Source organism: Lissotriton vulgaris, chromosome 5, assembly GCF_964263255.1.
Source record: "Lissotriton vulgaris chromosome 5, aLisVul1.2, whole genome shotgun sequence".
Taxonomy (NCBI): Eukaryota; Metazoa; Chordata; class Amphibia; order Caudata; family Salamandridae; genus Lissotriton; species Lissotriton vulgaris.
Genome location: NC_141693.1, coordinates 75,901,014 through 75,922,275, shown reverse-complemented (window position 1 = coordinate 75,922,275; position 21,262 = coordinate 75,901,014). Strand labels below are relative to the sequence as shown.

At 49.8% G+C, this 21,262-nt stretch overlaps 2 protein-coding genes across 2 annotated transcripts in view; one reads left to right on the top strand and one right to left on the bottom strand.

The window, feature by feature from the left end:
- The window catches only part of LOC147710229 (E3 ubiquitin-protein ligase TRIM39-like), a 255,116-nt gene extending 248,650 nt beyond the window's left edge, over positions 1–6,466 (bottom strand). Inside the window, exon 1 of the mRNA XM_086919958.1 lies at positions 6,426–6,466. Within this exon, the coding sequence (XP_086776084.1) occupies positions 6,426–6,440 (15 nt within the window). The 5' untranslated portion in view covers positions 6,441–6,466. The remainder of the gene's footprint in view (positions 1–6,425) is intronic.
- LOC147710228 (E3 ubiquitin-protein ligase TRIM39-like) overlaps positions 6,450–21,262 on the top strand; it is a 98,838-nt gene continuing 84,025 nt past the window's right edge. Inside the window, exons 1-2 of the mRNA XM_086919959.1 lie at positions 6,450–6,863; positions 10,482–10,577. Of these exons, the coding sequence (XP_086776085.1) occupies positions 6,450–6,863; positions 10,482–10,577 (510 nt within the window). The remainder of the gene's footprint in view (positions 6,864–10,481; positions 10,578–21,262) is intronic.

Here is a 21,262-nt window from a genome sequence, read left to right as displayed (position 1 = left end):
TTTTCCAACAACCGTGCAAACATGACAGCTTTGCTCCTTAGAATAAGAGTCACTCTAGAGTCGTGTGAAACAATAGACAGTTATTTTACTCAGTAAGTTTTGTGCAGATTACTTTCACCAATATGTAGAGAATAGAGAGACGGGCGTTTTCAATAAAAGGTATTATTTATTGAACAGTCTTTCTTCTCGTACAAGAGAAATGAATTGCCACAATTGCAAGACTTGTCAATATAAAAAGTGCGTACAGTAAAATGAGGATTGCGAAATAATACTGTAAAAGCATTGATATGGTTTCTTAGCCATACAATGGTTTAAGATGAATAAAATATATACATTCATATATACATTAGGCTAACATACTCAACTGGTGCTTCTAACTACGCCTACCCCAGTGTACCTGACCTAAGCCTAACACGTGGAAGGGAGTAAGTAGCAATTTAAGTTAAGTTGGTTTTGCCAAGGTTTGCTTCAAGAATTATCTCAAAGGGTTTAGTCAACACCATACCTCTGGAAAAGAATGTTGGAGGTCTTGTATCTCCTTCCAGGACTCGATATCCCAGTCACTCGCAAGAATAGGCTGGAAACGCCGGAGCTGGATTTTCTCGGCAGGAGAAAAGACAGCGTCTCTCTCAGCGCGTCGAGGAGGAGGAGGGGCAGCGTCCATGGGCAGCTTGCATTTGCTGGGCTCTGCAGGGGACAGCTGTTCTGCTCCTGTGTTCACCACACCATCGCTATCGTCGATGTCATGGAGGCAGCCTTTGCTTAAGCAACGTTGGTAATATTTATACCTGAAAGGTGCCTTGTTTGACGTACGTTTTTGGACATAAGACGTCAATAAAGATGTCACTAGGAAGTGATCGTCTTTCAGTGCTCATTAGAGTTCTATTACTAATCAAAACATAGCAAGCGGGGATTTCCCAGGTTGCTGAGTTTTATCTTGTTGAAGAACTCGGAGTGTTAATCTAGGAATCTAAGATAGTGGCTTCTGCCATGTCATCTGCTAATGAGCTGCAGAGGAAGAGATTCTGAAATGTGGCTCTGAGCGTTTGAGGCCTGAGACGAGTTTCTGAATATTGCATTTGATCGTTTATCCCAATATAGGGGTATGAATGGATTATAGCCTCATAGGGGCATAAGGTCATAGGGTTGATCGGGGTCCTAGATTAGAATACGACACCATCAGATGCACCGCAACCTTGGTGCACAGCGCTGCGTTGCTGAGGCCCAGGGAGGGTGATGGGGCCAAGCCTGCGGTGGCAGTGCGGGCCCGGTGTTCCCCAAAGAGATTTTGGAGCGGGGGCGGTCTGGATCGCTGCGCGGACCAGACGGCACACAGCGGGCCTCCATGGCCGGCTCTGATCGAGCCCTAGTCTCTGCATTGGTAGAAGATGCGGGCCGCTCGCTGCCCGCTTGGCACACCGGCACAGGTTGCACGCAGGTACTGGTGCCTTGGGGTCTGGAATCAGCGGCTGGGGCAACGCACTCACAAGATGGCAATTCCGGTGTGAGGATCTCAACTCGGCTTCTCCAAAACAGGCGCCTGCCTGGGCTCCCCGCCGCAGCCGTGGCATAGATTTAATTTGCGTGGCCGGGGAGCGACAGGGCACGTCCCAGGCCTTCGATGCTGCCGAACAGCTCCGACCACTTACAGCCGCCCAATCACCTGCGATCGAGACAGCCGTCCAGTCGGCGGGTGCGATATCAGGGCCAGGCAAACTCCACAACAAACGATTCTTTACGGGGCAAGATGTTTTAATACGGATTGATCGGGAGTGTCACAACGGAGCTGAGCTGCTGTGCGGCCATTTCCCTCTGCAGTTGGCCACGCCACCAAACGCGGATTTTTGAAGGACACTACACAAACAAATCAAAAGCTGGGCAAACGGGAAGAAATGAGGGGTAATCACCATACTGAGCAAGAGAGCAAACCTAACCATAAAAAGCTCAAGCGCAGACGAGGATGGGCGGTTACTAATAACGAGCTTACTTAAAGGAGAAGAACGAATACACATAGCCAACATCTATGGGCCGAACTCCGAAGACAAAAAATTCTGGCAGGAGATAGACACGAAGCTATTCAACATACCTCAAGACGACCTCATGCTGGTAGTGGGGGACATGAACAGGGTAATGGACTAAGCTACAGACAGACACCCGCACAGAACAAGCCACGAATCTCATAACACCAACACCCTGAAAGACCTGTGTACCAAACTACACCTTGCCGACCCGTGGAGGCTACAATACCCAAACGCACTCGAATACACCTTCTATTCGCACCCACACAACTCCTACAGCAGGATAGATTATATACTGATGTCCAATACACACACACACCTAATTGAAGAAACTGAAATCGCACCAATAACCATCTCTGACCACGCACACATCACACTTTTATTAAACGGAAGACATAATGAAAGTCCGACAAGAAGATGGCGAGTGAAAGATGACATCCTGCAGAACAAAGAAAACGTGAAGGAAATTGAAGACGCTTTAAAGGACTACCTAAAACACAACGACAACGGTGAGGTAGGGAAAAGCACCATCTGGGATGCCCTCAAAGTGACCCTAAGAGGGAAGTTGATCAACATCAAAGCAAGAATGAACCGAGGGAGGAACAAAAAGATCAGCGAACTGGAAGAGGAAATAACACAGCTGGAAAGAGGGCACTGCGCTAACATAACGGACAAGAACACCCTCACCACGCTAACAAAGAAGAAATACGAGCTGAACAAGATTCTAAGTGAAAGAGCGGGCACGTGGCTAACTAAATTCAAATCCGTAAACTTATGTGCCGCCAACAAAGCAGGGAATCAACTGGCGTCCTACCTGGTAAGCAAAACAAAGGCAACACACAATTGCAGCGATAACAGACAAAACAAATAAGTCCCAAACAACAAACAAAGGTATGCTCGAGGTATTCAGACAGTTCTACCAGGAACTATACACCGAAGACAAGAATCTAAGAGAAGACGGCGGTGCCACCCTGCTCAAAAACACCAACCTGCCAGTACTAAACACAGACGAAAGAACATCGCTGGAAGCTGACATAACGGACACAAAAATCGAAGCGGCAATCAACCAGCTCAAACCAAACAAGGCACCTGGTCCAGACGGATACACGGCGAAGTTCTACAAGACCTTCAGCCAGCAACTAAAACCACTAATGGCGGAAACATACACTCACTGCATACAGAAAGGCAAGATGACGGAGTCCATGGGTGAAGCAAACATCACGATAATCCCCAAGGAAGGGAAAGACCCACAATATCTGCAGAACTACAGACCAATCTCGCTCATAAATGTTGACTGTAAGATATACGCGAAGATATTGGCCAACAGACTGAGCAAGGTCCTACCAAACATCATCCACAGCTCACAAGTAGAATACATCAAAAACAGACTATTGAACGATAATACACGCCTACTGTGCCATCTCATCAACCACACAACACACAGCAGCGAGCAGGCGGTGATGATAGCACTAGATGCGGAAAAGGCGTTCGACAGAGTCTCCTGACCATTCCTTAACAACTGCATGAGCAGGTTTGGGCTAGGGGCCAAATACAGATCCATGGTGATGGCCCTGTACAACGAACCAAAAGCGAAAGTGGTGGTAAATGGAAGCACATCGGAAACGCTCACATTGGGTAGAGGCACCAGGCAAGGCTGTCCCTTCTCACCAGGCCTCTTCCTTCTAGCGCTAGAACCACTACTAGCCAGAATAAGAGACAATAACGAAATAACAGACGTAAAAATCAAAGAAAAAACGTCAAACTGGCAGCATACGCGGACGACATCCTCTTCACGACCACCAATCCGCCAACGTCAATAACGGCACTCATGGACACAATAGGAGAATATGCGGAGGCCTCAGGATACAAGCTCAATAAAGACAAATCAGAGTGCAAGCCAATGAACATCCACACCACCAGAGAGGTGCTTGGCGACTCAGGACTGACATGGCAGACGAAATCACTCAAATACCTAGGTCTGCTGTTTGGGAGAGACCTCACATCCACACTACAACACAATGAGGACTCAACCCTGAAGAAGATAAAGGAAAGACTAGACCTATGGTCACCCAAATACATAAGCTGGTGGGGCAGGATAGAAACAATAAAGATGATGATAACGCCAGCTATCAACTACACGCTCAGCATGCTACCGCTCCCGATGACAGACGCATTCCACAAAAAACTAGACAAGCTCATAAATAACTTCATATGGAGAAACAAGAAACCTAGAATCAACATACAGAAACTGAGATTAACGAAAGACCTTGGAGGACTCAACTTAGCGAACTTCAAAACCTTTCAAACAGCCTGCCTAGCGAGGCAAGGATCTCCTGGCTAGACAACACCCAAATCTACAAACCTGTTTGGTTAGAGGTGGAAAAGAACATTCTGGGGGGGCTAAATCCCGTAGCGCTTCTAACAGCAAACAGACACCCCCAAAGAACGAACCCGATACTGAGATACACCAAGGACGCACTGATGAAAATAGACAGGCGTATGGCACAGAAACTGAAGGGAACGACATGGGAGTCGATCTGTTTCAACACAAGGATAACCTATCAAGGAGCAACAATGCACAACAATACATGGATAGAGAAAGGAATAAACCTCCCAAACCAGCTATAAATCAGACAGCTACCACTAACATTCCAAAACCTGCAACAACTAAACAAACTCCCTAACCGAGAACTCTACAACTTCCTAAAAATCAAAACACCTTGTCTCTTATTCTGGCTAGTAGTGGTTCTAGCGCTAGAAGGAAGAGGCCTGGTGAGAGGGGATAACAGCCATAACCAAAGCAAACCTATGCAAGGAAGAACCCACCATCATCAAATACATGCAAACCCTACACTCAGCAGGCCACCAAACGGCAAAGATATACAGGCTCCTCAGCCCATCCATGTCGTCACTGAACAAGTAAACAACTAACACATGGGAACAGCTCCTAGGCAGGCAGTTAAACGACAGCGAACGATGCAAACTGTGGCGCTCAGCGTCAACAAACAAAATAACCCCACAACTAGCCCAGACAAAATTCTGGCTCCTCCACAGGGCCTACTGGACGCCATCAAGACTCCACAAAATCGGCATCACAGAATCTGGCAACTGCTGGAACTGCCGGATAGAGGAAGGAACTCTAGAACACCTCATCTTCAACTGCACGAAGGTCAGGAAGTTCTGGATGCAGGTGAACAGCTTTCTGAACGAGATTTTCAACACAGACCTAACAATCAGCTTTGTAAGCCTGGCCACAGAACATATGACAGCAGACCTAAACAGCAAAGAAGAAAGAGACCTAGTAGACCTACTACTCACAGCTGCCCTAATAATAATCCTGACGAACTGGAAAAACACGGCCAAAGCAAATTTTAAAACGTGGATGAACTGGGGCACCTTTCTCAGAGGGGCAGACAACATTACGGGGAAACTCTCAAAGGAACACAACCCGAAAAGCGAGATGTGGGAGCTACTGGATGCACCGCCGACGAGAAACCAGCAAAAGACGCATAACTAAGGCCACCCCCCCCTCTCTTTCTTCTCTCTCTTTCCTCTTTCTCCCCTCCTCTTTGGGGAAGATGAAGGCGAAGCGTACCACATTCTGTACTGTATATAAGAATTGCCAAATGTATAATCCACTTCTTTTATATTTTAATAAAAAACTTTTAAATCCCCCAAAAAAAGCTGGGGGATGGCTTTAACCCAACATAAGAAATGACAATAGGTCTTGAGTGCTCGACCTAAAAATGACTAAAAATCACTGCACGTGGCCCACAGTGGCAGCCCCTAGTCACCATTTTTTATCTGATTAATGTTGCAGTGGGGTGTTAAACTGCACAAATGAGATTAAACCTCTGCTCAGACAATGATTGTGTGAGATAAAATTGCACGAAATTGAAATAATGCTGTCAAAGATTGTTGTTCAGCCGCATAATTTGCCTCATCTCGCTGTATAATTTATTCAACCCTGCGGTATAAATTGCTCCTCCAATTGCGGGTAATGCCAGTGATAATTATTACATGTGAAGAAGTGAGAAAAACAGTTATTTTTCAGCCTTTCAAACAGCAAATGCATAAAGAAATTGTTTCAAAATTATTTTCCAGATGTCATTACAGTTCTGAAACAATTATTATTACAAAACAGACGCAGAATTCCCACTATAAAAATAACTCAGAGGATTTTATAGAAATCCATATTTATGTGACCACTCCTGACACTTACAGAATCTGAGAACAAAACCGAATTGCTGGTATTTTAGCCGAGAAAAGAGGGAAACCTCGAGTAAGAGCAGAGGAGTCAGTTCTCTGCTCTGAAGGCTGTAACATGAATCCGGAAGTCCCAGCGCAGCCAGAGAGGGGCAGACGCACAGACACACCCACTTCACAAAGAGATAAAGTGAAAAGTACCTTTACTTCACGCATTTCTGAATCATGGCGGCAGCAGCTCAGCTCGGGAACCTCCAGGAAGAGGCCACTTGTTCCATCTGTTTGGAATATTTTACTGATCCGGTGATGACCGAGTGTGGACACAACTTCTGCCGCTCCTGCATCACCCAGATGTGGGAGGGAGGAGATGAAAACTTCCCCTGTCCACAGTGCAGAGCAAAATCTTCTGGGAAAAACCTCAGGCCCAACAGGCAGTTGGGAAACATGGTTGAAATTGCAAAACAGCTTCATCTGCCCCCCGTGAGGCCCCAGGGGGAGAATCTGTGTGAGAAACCTAACCAGGCACAGCTGCTGTTCTGTGCAGAGGATCACACGATGATATGCTGGCCCTGCCGAGAGTCCAAGGAGCATACAACTCACTCAGCAAGTCGTGTAGAGGAGGCTGCAGAGGAGCACAAGGTACGTCCGTGGGCCTTAGGGAATCTCAGTCACTCTTTGAGCCCCATTGAAGACCCTGCAGAGGAGCACACGGTGTGTGTGGGGTGTTCTGGAACTACAAGTAAAGATTACAGGGTATGTCTGTGTGCATTCAGGGATCACAAAGTCGTTTGGTGAGCCACACCAAGGGGCAGTCGAAGATTACAAGCTGTGTGTGAGTGTTCAAAGATCACAAGTCACCCTTTTTATAGGGTGGCCAGATGGCTCCATGTCCCTGGGACACCACTTTCCATTCCTGGATTTATCTTTTACATATCATTGTTTTATCTGGTGTGTTGAAGCAATAGGGTCCATTAAAATGAACTAAGACTACAAGTCGCAGAATGCCCTGATCTGTTAGATCAAAAGCCCAGAAATGTTGTGTCCCGGTGGCATGGAGTCATCTGGTCACCCTGCCTGTGTATGCCATTGAGGAGGCTGCAGCAGAGAACAGGGTGTGTCTGTGGGTGCTCAGGGATTCAAAGGGCACCCGAGAGTCCATAGAGGAGGCTGCTGAAGCGCTCTAGGTATGTGTTTATGGATCATTGCCCACCATGTGGGCCCCAACGAAGAAGTCTGTGCAAGGAGTGTGTGTGGGTGTTAACGATTCACAAGTGACAGTTCCGCAGAGGAAGAAGCTGCAGAGGAGCACATGGTATGTGTGTGGGTGTTCAAGACTCACGAGTCAATTTACATGTTAACTCTTTAAGAGGATACAATGTATATTTTGGGCTGTGGTACACACGATCCGGTGGTGATGGGATGCAGCAGATGAGAGGAGGTGATGAAGGGTGTAGCACACGGGCTCACACGGGCACAGACACAGCAGAAGTGCAGAAGAAGAGCTGCAGCAATGCAGTGTGAAGCGCACAGGGTCACCAGGGCATCTGTGAAGATGGCTCCCCAGCAGTGTAGGGTTCATCAGACACAAAGTGAAGTGCAGGGTCCAGGCGCTAGACTTACATCATCATTGGGCACAGAGTGAAGATCTCCTGTAGCTTTGGCTGCGTGAAGCCCGCCGGCTTTGGGGACCATTCACAGGATGAAGGACCGTTGCGCTGGGCTGCGATCACAGGCTCCTGGTCTTGGGAAGCTCAGAGTCTTCGACCTCCTCCCCTCAAGGTGCTGAGCACTGGACTGGGCTCGGGTGATCAGAACAAGTCCCCCTCCCCCCAAGCAGGCAGTCCACCTCCAGAGTCTTTCCCCAGAAGCAACAGAGTTCCTGCTCCCGTCCTGGGGGTATCGCGCCTCCTGTAGAAGGGAGACGGCCATCAATCCCACCTCTGGTCTTCAGCGTTCTCTTCAGTAGAGGTCCTTCCTGGGTCCCGGGGTCTAGCGCCTCCTGTGGAAGGGAGACGGCCATCATTCCCGTCTCTGGTCTTCAGTGTTCTCGTCAGTAGAGGTCCTTCCTCGGTCCTGGGATCCAGCGCCTCCTGTAGAAGGGAGACGGCCATCATTCCCGTCTCTGGTCTTCAGTGTTCTCGTCAGTAGAGGTCCTTCCTCGGTCCTGGGGTCCAGCGCCTCCTGTAGAAGGGAGACGACCATCATTCCCGTCTCTGGTCTTCAGCGTTCTCTTCAGTAGAGGTCCTTCCTCGGTCCTGGGGTCCAGCGCCTCTTGTAGCAGGGAGACGGGCATCATTCCTGTCTCCGGTCTTCAGCGTTCTCTTCAGTAGAGGTTCTTCCTCGGTCCTGGGGGTCTAGCGCCTCCTGTAGAAGGTAGACGGCCATCATTCCCGCCTCTGGTCTTCAGCGTTCTCTTCAGTGCTGTGAGAGCTCCATAAAGTTAAAAGGGGACAGTTTATATCCTGTCCTAGGACAGTTCAATCTAATCCAACTGTCCAGCCAGAGTCATAATTAGTGCCAGACCTTTGGAGGGAACCAGTGAACTTGAGAGTGAACCAGACACAATCCCTCCTTCCATCGGGATAGATATTCAAGACAACTGTTGTACTTGGCTTCAAAAACATTGTAATGGAGGGCGGGGGCAGTGGGGGGTGTGAGGAGCAGGGAATGGTGGAGAGGCTACAAAGAGAAGGGGGACTGTAGGCTCTGACTACAACTAAGACTTTAAAAGACTCTACAACAGAAAGCGTTTCACACACACCAAGGCCCCATCACTGCACAGGGAAACCTCACCTCACATGTCCACATGCACTGCATCCTATAGACCTGGGCCTGAAGGGACCTGAGCCTGATAGCACTGTGAGGCCCTGCTAATTGTAATACAGCGCTGTACAGATCTGTGACACAACATGTATGCTGCACATACATACAGATGGAGCCCAGATATGACAAACTACACGGAGTCAGAAAGTAGTGTCAGTCACTCTTCAATCTGAGTTTGAGGTGACGTCTACCGCACTACTGCACTCGTCTGCCACAAACCTTGGGTAGAGGAGTTAGCCTAACGGCTAGGGCCCGATCTCGGACGTGGGGAACTGGGTTCAAGTCTCGGTAATGACGCTGAACCTCCTGTGATTCTGGGCAAATCACTTAATCTCCCCATGCCTAACAAAAATGAATGTGTGTCCTCATGTAACGTAACTGGTGCTATGTAAAGCGCTCTGATACCCGATTCGGGTTAAGTTTGTGCTATATAGAACTCTGCAAAAAAAAACTAAAAAAAAGTTCATATTGTCATGGGAGGGGGATCTACTCAGGATAAAACCAGGACTTCTCTGGATGGACCTCAATCCTGCACTCTGATGGAGAGCAAAGCTCCAGATGTAAAGCACTTGTCAGAGGACTCGTGGTACAAGAAGATAACCCGGGCCAGGATAGTAAAACGGGAGTTTGTCAGATGGACACTGCGCCAAAACCTTTCACCCAACTGTTTTCGCTCCCAATCTGACTGCTGCCCTCCTGCCAGACTCCATGCTTGGGGTCGCTGCCTGCTCTCTCACTAATCCTGCCTGTTCCCAGCTGCAGCCCTGTTTGAGGTTGGTGCCTGATCCCTGCTGCAGACCCTGTAAAGGGCTGGTGTCTTCTGTCTCGTTCTGGTGGTTTCTTGACACAGACCCTTTATGAGTGTGTTGCCTGTTTTTCTGTTGCAGACCCCGTAAGGCTGTTGTCTGATTCGTGATTCAGACCTTGTAAAGGGCTGTAACTGCTCTGTTGCAGACTCTCTGCAAACAACTGCCTGACTCCTGTCATTGACCCCAAGCGCGACCATAAGGACAGTACTCGTAAAAGCCCTTTGTGAATTTTCAAGGTCGTAGACGTTTGGTCTAAGTATAGACCAAACGTCTAAGTTTTCCTTTGTGAATCGAGCCCAGTGCTTTTATCTAGAAGGCGTTAGTGCCAGTGATGAAGCTAGTTTGTGTGGAACAAGATTTCAGGTCCTTCTAGGCAAGAACAGAACCGAAGAAGTGACACTGGTGTCTGTATTCTTGCCTGTGATACTTGGGGCTGGTGCTCACAATCCTTATATGTTCAACTGGTACTTACAATCTGGATATGTTTGGGTGGTACTTACAATATTAATGTATGACTGGTACGTTCATTCTGCGCACATGGGGCAGGTTCTGTAGTGACACTGTTTTGTAAGAAAGATCACACTCTACAGATCTTTGCTTTCTTCTTGCACTCTTATCCCTGCAGGTAAAACTTCAAGAGTGGCTGTGGCTTCTGAAGAAAGAGGAGGAATTTATTCTGGACTCTAAAGTCAAGGAAGAGGAAAAATATAAAACCATGAGGGTGAGTGACTCCAGTGAGTGCTGTCCCTCTGTGCCCATGTCTTTGTGTTTTACACACTGTGTCTAATTCGTCACCCTACAGCCTGGATCATGGTCCCCACCAGATAAATATACTGACCGGAGTCACTGTGCTTGGACATTAGACTGAAATCATCCAAAAGCTCGTCCTAAAATAACTAAAAACAAGAATTTATTTTCTGACCTTTTCTGACCTTAAGTACTTATATAAACTTACATGGTGTGTGAAGTGTATGTGAGCACAACTATGGCATCTGGCTGTGAGTATGTACTAGTGTGTGTGTATGTGCATGCGCATTTGTGCGTTCATGCATATTCATGCTTTTGTGTACTAGTCTAAGTATGTGTTCATGTATGAATGGTCCTGGGGTTATTCATGGTAGTGCATGCATGTCTTCGCATCTCTACCTTTGTGTGTTTTTGTAGGCGTGGATGAATGTTTCTGTGTATCTGCGTATGCATGTATATATTTTGAGACATGGAGTATTCAGAGGCATGTACTGATATGTGTACATGTGTGTTTGAGGGTTGTGTATGCTTTAGTTTGGATATACTGGCTGTGGGTTAGTACTTGCCTGTCTAGAAATGTGCATATTGCAAAGTCTGGTGGTATTTGTGAGTGTGCAAATGCATATGTTCTTCTGTGAGCTTGTGTTCATAGGTCTGGAGTTATACATCAGTGAAATTACATAGGTATCTCTGTGTATATATGGGTGTGCCTATGTGAGAGTGTGAATTTGCGAGGTTTGTATATACACGGTTTGGAGATATTCATCTGTGAATTTGTACAACTGTCTATGGATATGTGTGTGAGTGTGCACATCAGTGTGTACATTTGTATGAGTCTATGCCTCTAAAGAATTAAGTACACACAAACTTACTAAGGTTCTATATATTTTTGTATTTTATTTGTGACCTTTTTTTGACAAGAAGAGATATACAATTGGAAATTGTACATAGAAGTTTGTTTTGCCTTTGATTCCTTTTCAGGTGGAGCGTAGCGCAGCGCGCATGGGCTGCTCTATGGGAGGCTTCTTGTGAGCACTCTAAACTTCGCCGTGTGGGTTTGACTCCTCCCACACATTGTTTTGGCCTTTGTTTATGTCTTTCAATAATGAAAGCACGCAAGTGGCCAAAGGTGGGTGCATGCCCCACCTCTTCTCCAAAGGTTCACTCCCACAGCGTTTTGCTCTCGGGACCGAGCAGCGGCGCGCAGGGTGGCAGCTGCATTCCTCATCGTGGATCAGGTTACTAATTAAACACAGTGCGATTGCTTTCACTTTAGCGGGCACGCTTATTTAATTTCCTGTTGCTTTGCTCCTGCCACCCACCCGTTGTCCATGTTCACAATGCTCCCAACCCCTCCCGTTGTCCGCATTCCATTTGTTCCTCCCCCTACCCTCTTACAGCGACCAGTGAAGTAACCTCCCCTCCCCCTCCCGTTGTCCATTATACCAGGCTCCTGCCCCTGTTGTCCTCATACCCTTTGCTCCCGCCCCCCTCTGTTGTCTGTGTTAAACAAGCTCCTGCCCTCCTCCCGTTGTCTGCATTTTGTTTGTTAATGCCCTCCTCCCCACTTGCGGTGGCCCGTGAGGTGCTCCCCTGCCCATGCCCCCTGTGGCACACCACTGTTTGTTAAAAGGCTGAACAGAGTCAGCAAAAAGCATTGTCACAGCCAAAAGGCGGGCCTATTGGCTTTGCCAGTGCTTGTCTGCCTAGCCGATACAGGAAGGGCGTCAGTGTTGGGGTAACGGATCCGGCGAGGAGCAGGAGGGGGAAGGGAAAGGACTGGGAAAAGGGATGTCAGAAATCGTAAATTCTGATGCAGGACCCATCTCTCTCTTTCTTCCCTTAGGGGAGACCGGGCCTTGGTTTCAGCTCGAGATTTGTCACCGTTTCTGTAAAAGCCTTCCCACAACGTGCCCGGGATGGCGATCTCTCCCGGCCATGGGCACTGGTTGCCAGTCAGACTCTCCTGGACCTGCACACCTCCCGCCTAGCACACTGCAGACCCCCGCCTTACCGAGTCAGCCTTTCATCCTTCTGTGTGCAGTGAAATGAATACCGCTGAGTCAGTGTGAGATTTATTTATTTATTTATTTGTTTATTTATTTTATGCGTTTTTATATGGCGTGGACTTTACCCGAAGCCGTCAGAGTGCTTCACAATAGGAACAGAACTGATACATGAGGAGAACATTACAAGTGAACACATTACAAAAGTAAACGTTAAGTTACATGAGGCAAAAATGACAATTGTGAGCAAACAAAATACAAGAGGTAGCAAACGGTGCATTACAGGAGGAAAAAGTGACATGTGTGCAGGTTACAACAGCGTACAAAGTACAAGTAGAGGTATAATACTGCAATAAATGGCAGACACTCAAGCACAAGAACAAACGTTACAAAGGCAATGGTGGCACTTGTGCAAGTATCTAAAGCAAACAAAATGTAAGAGGTACCAAACAGTGTGTTACAAGAGAAAAGTGACGTGTGCATGTTACAAACGAGTACCAAACACAGGTAGAAGGATAATGCTGCAATAGCTGGCAGAACACACTGGGAAGGCACTTCCATAGTCATACAATTATTATTCAAGCACCTAGCCACATTCAGCTCATGGTGTGAGCTATCTAAATAGCTGTTGTTAGTAACCGCATAGATACCGCCTTACTAATGCTTCTGACAGCTATTAAAAGGCGCCCCGCCTCCTGCAGACATTCCACTGCCACCTTTGGTAGCGCGCTGAGCTTGGTGCTATCAGCTCTGCGAAGCGTTCCCAGCTTTCTAAAAACAGCCTTTAAATATAGCCCTGCTATCGCTGACTCTGAGCCCCCACCGACCCCTGCTGACTCTGAGCCCCCACCCCCTCCTGCCCCAGGCCCTCTCCTTATCCGGCCTCCCTCTCGCCTTTTGTCTGAGTATCCCAACATTTTCCACACACCCCGTTCCCGGTCTCTTAAATTCACACTGAAATAAAAACTTTTTGGGAATTCCAAACAACAGCCTTATTTTTACTGCAAGCCATGCATCAAAGGGCGCCATGACTCAGTGCGGGTATCTTTAGGGTGCCCGGAAAGCAACACAAGGGGCCAACGTTGTCTCTGCCCCGGGCTTTCCCTTCTAGGTGGCATCATTAACGGGTTCATTAATCTTATAGGCTCCTGTCGCCCAAAGAAAGACTACATCTCCCATAATGCAATGATATATTAGATGGCATTCGAATACAGTACACATGCTGTTAAGGTGACAAGGAGTCACTAGTTCCATAACAGAAATTTGCCCAGGTGGGGTTAATGTGCTGCATGGCTAAACACTTATAAGGTCATCAAGGCGAGACCTGTTGGCTTTGCCAATGCTTGTTCTACTTTTCTAGTCTACAGTATGAGCCTTCTGTTGTCCCCGAACAGAAAGCTACGAGGTATACTTAAGTCTCGCACATGTATATAGGGTCTATCCTGTTCTAGATTCCTGTTGCCACATAAACCTTTACTCTCTTCTTATTTCCTTAGATTGTATGATCCTTCTTTACATGCAGGCATTTGCCTTCCTAACGGAAGAGGGAATTTACTCCGGTATTCTTACACCAGTAATAAGCAATATAGGCTCAAAGCTGTATAGAACCTATCGTTATAGCAGATTCACTGATTCCCACTTTTCTTTTCCTTTTTACTCAGCAGCTATATAGAATATATATGGGTAACACAAGCATCTCTGCACTCACTCCGTAGGACTTGTGTTCTTTCTCTTCCCATTCCTTCTTCCCGCAGATGTTTTCCCCTTAGCTCTGGGAGACTGTCTGTTGTGCACACAGCACTCCATTCCTTGGTCAAGAGGACACTCACAGGAGGCAGCAAAGATGCTGGCATCAAGCAGGAGTGTCCCAAAGAGGGGATTGCGAGCAGCCCGGTGGCAGTGGGCTTGCTTGCAGGAGCTGAGGGCTGCGTTTGAGCACTTTGTTTTTAGCGCGCTGTCACGCTGATTAAAAGCGGCGACACGCTTTAATTTTTAAATTGTGATCCTTTTGTGTCTAACCTGCACTGAAAATCTACAGGTACCTCTAACCTCCTACCTTGCTTCCTAGGGGCTCAGCGGGGCTGGCTGGCAGCTGATAACATCCTAGGCTCCCAGCGGCAGTGGCCGCCATCTTGGTTTGGGCTGGTTCGCCCAACCCCACCCACGCCACTCCCCCCACGCTGCTCCTCCATTTAGGAGTGATCCTGACGTCTCCCCAGCGATTGCGAGCAGCCCGGTGGCAGTGGGCTTGCTTGCAGGAGCTGAGGGCTGCGTTTGAGCACTTTGTTTTTAGCGCACTGTCACGCTGATTAAAAGCAGCGACACGCTTTAATTTTTAAATTGTGATCCTTTTGTGTCTAACCTGCACTGAAAATCTACAGGTACCTCTAACCTCCTACCTTGCTTCCTAGGGGCTCAGCGAGGCTGGCTGGCAGCTGATAACATCCTAGGCTCCGAGCTGCAGTGGCCGCCATCTTGGTTTGGGCTGGTTCGCCCAACCCCACCCACGCCACTCCCCCCACGCTACTCCTCCATTTAGGAGTGATCCTGACGTCTCCCCAGCGATTGCGAGCAGCCCGGTGGCAGTGGGCTTGCTTGCAGGAGCTGAGGGCTGCGTTTGAGCTCTTTGTTTTTAGCGCGCTGTCACGCTGATTAAAAGCGGCGACACGCTTTAATTTTTAAATTGTGATCCTTTTGTGTCTAACCTGCACTGAAAATCTACAGGTACCTCTAACCTCCTACCTTGCTTCCTAGGGGCTCAGCGGGGCTGGCTGGCAGCTGATAACATCCTAGGCTCCCAGCGGCAGTGGCCGCCATCTTGGTTTGGGCTGGTTCGCCCAACCCCACCCACGCCACTCCCCCCACGCTGCTCCTCCATTTAGGAGTGATCCTGACGTCTCCCCAGCGATTGCGAGCAGCCCGGTGGCAGTGGGCTTGCTTGCAGGAGCTGAGGGCTGCGTTTGAGCACTTTCTTTTTAGCGCGCTGTCACGCTGATTAAAAGCGGCGACACGCTTTAATTTTTAAATTGTGATCCTTTTGTGTCTAACCTGCACTGAAAATCTACAGGCACCTCTAACCTCCTACCTTGCTTCCTAGGGGCTCAGCGGGGCTGGCTGGCAGCTGATAACATCCTAGGCTCCCAGCGGCAGTGGCCGCCATCTTGATTTGGGCTGGTTCGCCCAACCCCACCCACGCCACTCCCCCCACGCTGCTCCTCCATTTAGGAGTGATCCTGACGTCTCCCCAGCGATTGGGAGCAGCCCGGTGGCAGTGGGCTTGCTTGCAGGAGCTGAGGGCTGCGTTTGAGCACTTTGTTTTTAGCGCGCTGTCACGCTGATTAAAAGCAGCGACACACTTTAATTTTTAAATTGTGATCCTTTTGTGTCTAACCTGCACTGAAAATCTACAGGTACCTCTAACCTCCTACCTTGCTTCCTAGGGGCTCAGCGGGGCTGGCTTGCAGCTGATAACATCCTAGGCTCCCAGCGGCAGTGGCCGCCATCTTGGTTTGGGCTGGTTCGCCCAACCCCACCCACGCCACTCCCCCTACGCTGCTCCTCCATTTAAACGTCCCCCATGTGTCAGCGCAGCGGACGAGCGCAGCGGACGAGCGCAGCGGGCGCGCCGTAGGCTCGCCGGAGTCACGCCAGAGTCCAGCCCGTCTGCGCCCGTCCGCGGCAGGCCGGGGCAAGGGGCACCTCCTTATGTCCCACCGCTGACATATTCATCCCTTGATCTTCTTTCCCATTGGATCCCAGGTACCATCAGCTCGCATGTGTCCAATTTGTTGCAAAACCTAAGTCTTCTCTCGAGACCTCCGCCCATTCCACCTGCCGCCATACCAAGTTCTTCCCCCCTGCCCTGCACTGTTTCGCCCACTCTCTCCCCTCTTCCTGTCCCCCACACGCCGATTTTCAACACCACTGCTGCGCTTCTTAACACCAGATCAGCAGTCAGTCATCAGTATGAGCTATTCGACTACCTCGACACCCACAATCCGGATCTCTTGTTTTTAACAGAGACCTGGTTTAAGGCCGACTCCCTACCCAATGTCTTAGCCGCACTTCCTTCCTCATACTCCATCATCTGAGCGGATCGACCGGAGGGCAGAAGAGGCGGTGGAGTGGCCCTGATAGCTCATACTGACTTTCAATTTCAGATTCTTCCTTTTCCCCCCATCTCTGAAGTCGACTGCTTGATAATTCGCGCTAGTTCTCATTCGGCCCCACTTACCGCTGTTCTCATCTATCACCCCCCGCACCCCACTCCCACTTTTGTTTCCAGCCTCCAGGACATTCTCGCAACACTGGTCGTCAACAACTCGTCAGTGCTGGTCCTGGGCGACCTCAATTTCTGGCCCAACGATCCTGCCGAAAGCCCCCTATCCAAAGAATTCACCGACCTTATGACCAGTCTCAATTTCACCCCCCATGTTCACAGCCCTACCCACGTGCATGGCCACTCGCTCGACCAGGTTTGGAACTCGAATATTTCCACTACTCCCCCTACCATCTCCCCCTGTTCCTGGTCGGACCACTTTTTAATTTCCTTCTCCCTTGCCTTAGCCCCAGCGGCCAAACCTCCCCTTCCCAAGAACACCTGGGTTAGAAAATGGGGTAAGGCAGACATGCCGTCCTTCTGCTCATCCCTAGCCAATTCCTGCCCTGACCTTTCCGGCCTCGCCCCCCCGGTCCAACTGGCCACTATCGATGGCTGGCTGACCCAGGCAGGCGACGACTTTGCCCCTTTGAGGCGGATCGCGGTCAAGCGAGCCCATGCTGCTAACCGCTGGTTCACCCCTGACCTCAAGGAGAAGAAACTGGCCGCACGCAGAGCAGAGCGCGCATGGAGAAGAGAATACTGCCCGCCAAAAAAAACACTTACCTCTCCGTGCTCAAGGCATATAAGCAAGGCATCCTTGATGCCAAGACCCTGTTCTATTCTAACAGGATACTGGCAGCAGAATCCCAAACCAAAGAAATCTTTGCTACAGTACATGAGCTTGCCTCATCTAATAGAGCCTCGGCCTCGATCCCCCCCTCCCAACCGCTCTGCGACTCACTCAACGATTTCTTCGTTGATAAGGTCGCAAAGATCAAGGCCAACATCCCCCTCCCTTCCCCACCCGCTGTCACTTCCAAACTCACCTCCATCCCCCCCTGACTAAGGCTACGCTTCTCCCCCTGCTCCAAAAGGTAAAGTCAGGCTCCCCCCTAGAGTTTGCCCCTGCCCACATCGTTATGTTATGTTATGTTATGTTATTTGTTCATTTTTATAGCGCACGGCTACTCAAAAAGAGTGTCCCGGCGCTTTTTATTGGAGAAGGCAAAAAAGCTGCAACATAATAACATAACACCAAATGAAAGACTAAAAGAGCAGTGAGCCAGGAATTCAAGAGAGAACGGCTACTGAGTAAAAAGCCACGTTTTAAGGCCTTTCCTAAAAGCCAGCAAGCTAGTGGCTCCCCGCAGGGCCAGCGGCAAAGAGTTCCATAGCTGAGATGCCAGCAATCCAAAAGAGCGCCCGCCAAGACGCGCTTTCTTTACCCGAGGGACAACAGCAAGGTGCAGGGATTCCGACCTCAGAGACCTGGTTGGATGATAAAAGACCAGTCTCTTTTGGAGGTACTTAGCTCCCCCCTTGTGAAGAGCTTTATAGACCAAGGTCAGAGCCTTAAAGGCGATCCTCTTGCGGATGGGCAACCAATGTAACGTTACCAGCAAGCCCGAGGCACTAGAGCGCCTACTAAGGCCGAAGATTGCCCTGGCCGCGGCGTTCTGCACCACTTGAAGGCGCTGCAGCAAGTACTCTGGAAGGCCCAGGTAGAGAATGTTGGAATAATCCAACCTGGACCCAATCAGAGCCTGAACTGTCAGCGTCCTATGTTCCACGGATAACAAAGGAAGGAACCTCCGCAGCATCCTAAGGATGCCAAAGCACATGCCCGACACCCCCAGGATCTGAGATTTCAGGGTTAACCTGTTATCCAACTTCACCCCTAGATTCTTTGCAACCTGAGAGGAGCAGGATGGAGGGAACATATCCCGTGGCCACCAAGTCTGCCAGTCAGGTTCGGTGTCACACCCAAAGAAAAGTACTTCGGACTTGTCGGAATTGCACTTAAGGCTGTTTAGATGGAACCAATGAAAAACAGCCCCAAGGCAATCCCGAATACTCTCCCCATCAAATTCGCCTCCTCTCGTACAAGAGAAGAGGAGCTGGGTGTCATCCGCATAGGATACGATCTGGGCACCATGCGACTCCACCAGTGCCGCCAACGGGGTCATAATGATGTTAAAGAGGGTCGGGCTCAAAATAGAGCCCTGAGGGACCCCGACTCCCAGAGGCGGCATCACGGCGGAATCAGGCGGGGCCCAGATCGTTTGCCGGCGGCCGGCAAGAAAGGAAGAAAACCAGTCGAACACCGTCCCCCGTATGCCTATCTCGCGAAGTCTTGCGAGAAGACCATCATGGGAAACGGTGTCGAAAGCCGCCGACAGGTCTAACATCACCAGCATGACTTTGCCCCCAGAGTCCAGAACCCCTTTAATGGTTTCCGAAACCTCCAGGAGCGCAGTCTCCGTGCTAAGATGGGGACGAAAGCCCGATTGGGTGGCGTGCAAGATCTCATTAGATTCAAGGAAATTGGGCCTATAATTAACTGGGGCCTTCGGGTCTAGGCCAGATTTTTTAAGCAAGGGAATCACCATCGCCTGCTTCCAGGTTTGCGGGACCACACCTAGCCTCAACGAAAGATTCAAAAGCGGATTAGCCAACGGGTTGATCACCTCTGCGACTTTCGCTAGAAATTTAGCCGGGCATGGGTCAAGGGGAGAACCCGATTTTAAATTGCCCATTAGAGCCAGGGAGTCCGGAGCAGAGATTGGAGGAAACACACTCAACGTCGCCCTAGGCCCGGCCTGTGGCAGTGTGATGATGTCACGTTCAGTTTGGCCCACAGACATTGGTACCAGGAATGACTCCTGGATGCGTTGGATCTTGCTCGTAAAGAAGTCAGCAAGATCCGCAGCCCAGGTACCAGATGGTTTTTGGTCCGAGGTGTTCGACCAAGGTGAGGTGAATTCTCTCACGATGGAGAATATCTCCTTGCAGGAGTTGGAAGCAGCATCAATTCTCCTGGCTAGATACGCTTTTTTTTCCAGGCGAATGTCCCGGTGATAAGCCTTGACCACCGTTTTATAGGTCAGCTTGGCAACAGTGTCATATTGTGCCCGCCAAGCGCTTTCGGCTACCTTGCACTGCTGCCGCGTAGCCGACAGTGCAGCGGTAAACCAAGGCGCGGAGACCCGTTTCGGTGTCGGGCGAGATGTTACTTCCGGGGCAAGATCGTTTAGCCTGTCCAAAAACCAATCCTGCATGGTCTGCAAATCCCTGTCTAGATCGCCTGAAAAGAGGCAGGGATGGGCCACAGCTGCTTGAGCCAGCATCTCTGGGGTTACTCGATGGAATGCCCTATGGACACGACCCTGTTGATGTGCCGGGGTAGGCGCTGACTTACCTATGCCCTTGATCACAAATTTGGCAAGGAAGTGGTCTGACCAAAGGACAGGAGTAACCTCTATACCCTCAAGAGGGACAGACGAGAAAACTTGGTCAAGGGTGTGCCCCTTCTCATGCGTAGGCTCCCGAAGGTAAGGGATAAGTCCCAGAGGGGTTAGCGCCTCAGAGAGTTTGGTGGCAGCCGGATCGGATGGATCATCCAACCGAAAGTTGAGATCGCCAGCCACGATAAAATGTTCAGCTTTCAGGGCCAACTCAACCAGCACCAAATCCAGATCTTCAAAGAAGGTGCCGGGTGCACCAGGTGGCCTGTATATAAGCAGTCCCTTAAAGGATTGGTGGGGCGATAGAGTGATAGAGAAGGCTAGGGTCTCAGAGCCTCGGATGTCAATAGCTGGCAGGATCGCACAGGGGGTTCCTTTCCGGACCACTAACGCCACTCCACCTCCCCTTCCCTTGGCTCTATCCTTTCTGAAGATGTTATAATCAGGCGGGATTGCCATAGCGACGTCAGGGTTAGAAGAGTCGGTCCACCATGTCTCAGTAAGCATGAGGCATAGTGGCTTCTCTATGTCGAGAAGCTCATAGATGTCCTGCGCATGTTTGCATGCTGACCTGGTGTTTAATAGCATGCATCCGAAGCCCATCCTGAAGGTGTCATTGCTCGGCCGTAAGGTGAGCGAGCGGGTCGGGTACCAGCCACAACCCGGGCAACGGGATTTCCCATGATATCGACCGGGAAAGACAGTGCGACAGCCAGAGACATGAGGATGGAAAGTGCGAAGTTCGCTAGGGGAATAGCGCAAAACGGGGGTCCCTGGGGGACACATCCCTGATGGTAGAGTCCCACCCGCCGCTCCGCCCGCCTCCGGGACGCTGACGGGCGCAGACGGGCAGGACTCTGGCTTGACTCCGGCGAGAGTCCGGCGCTCCCGCTGCGCGTCACCGCTGCGCGCAGGAGGCGAGCATTAAGTAGGGCTCACCTGTATTGCAAATGAGCGCTAGAGCGCTCCAACAAGTGGCACACTCGCTCCACACCACCCCCAAGATGGCGCCCAGCGCCAAACACGAAGGCTGACAAGAAAAGGGAATAGATCCGCGAAAAGCGCGGTGGGGGGCCCGATTTAATGT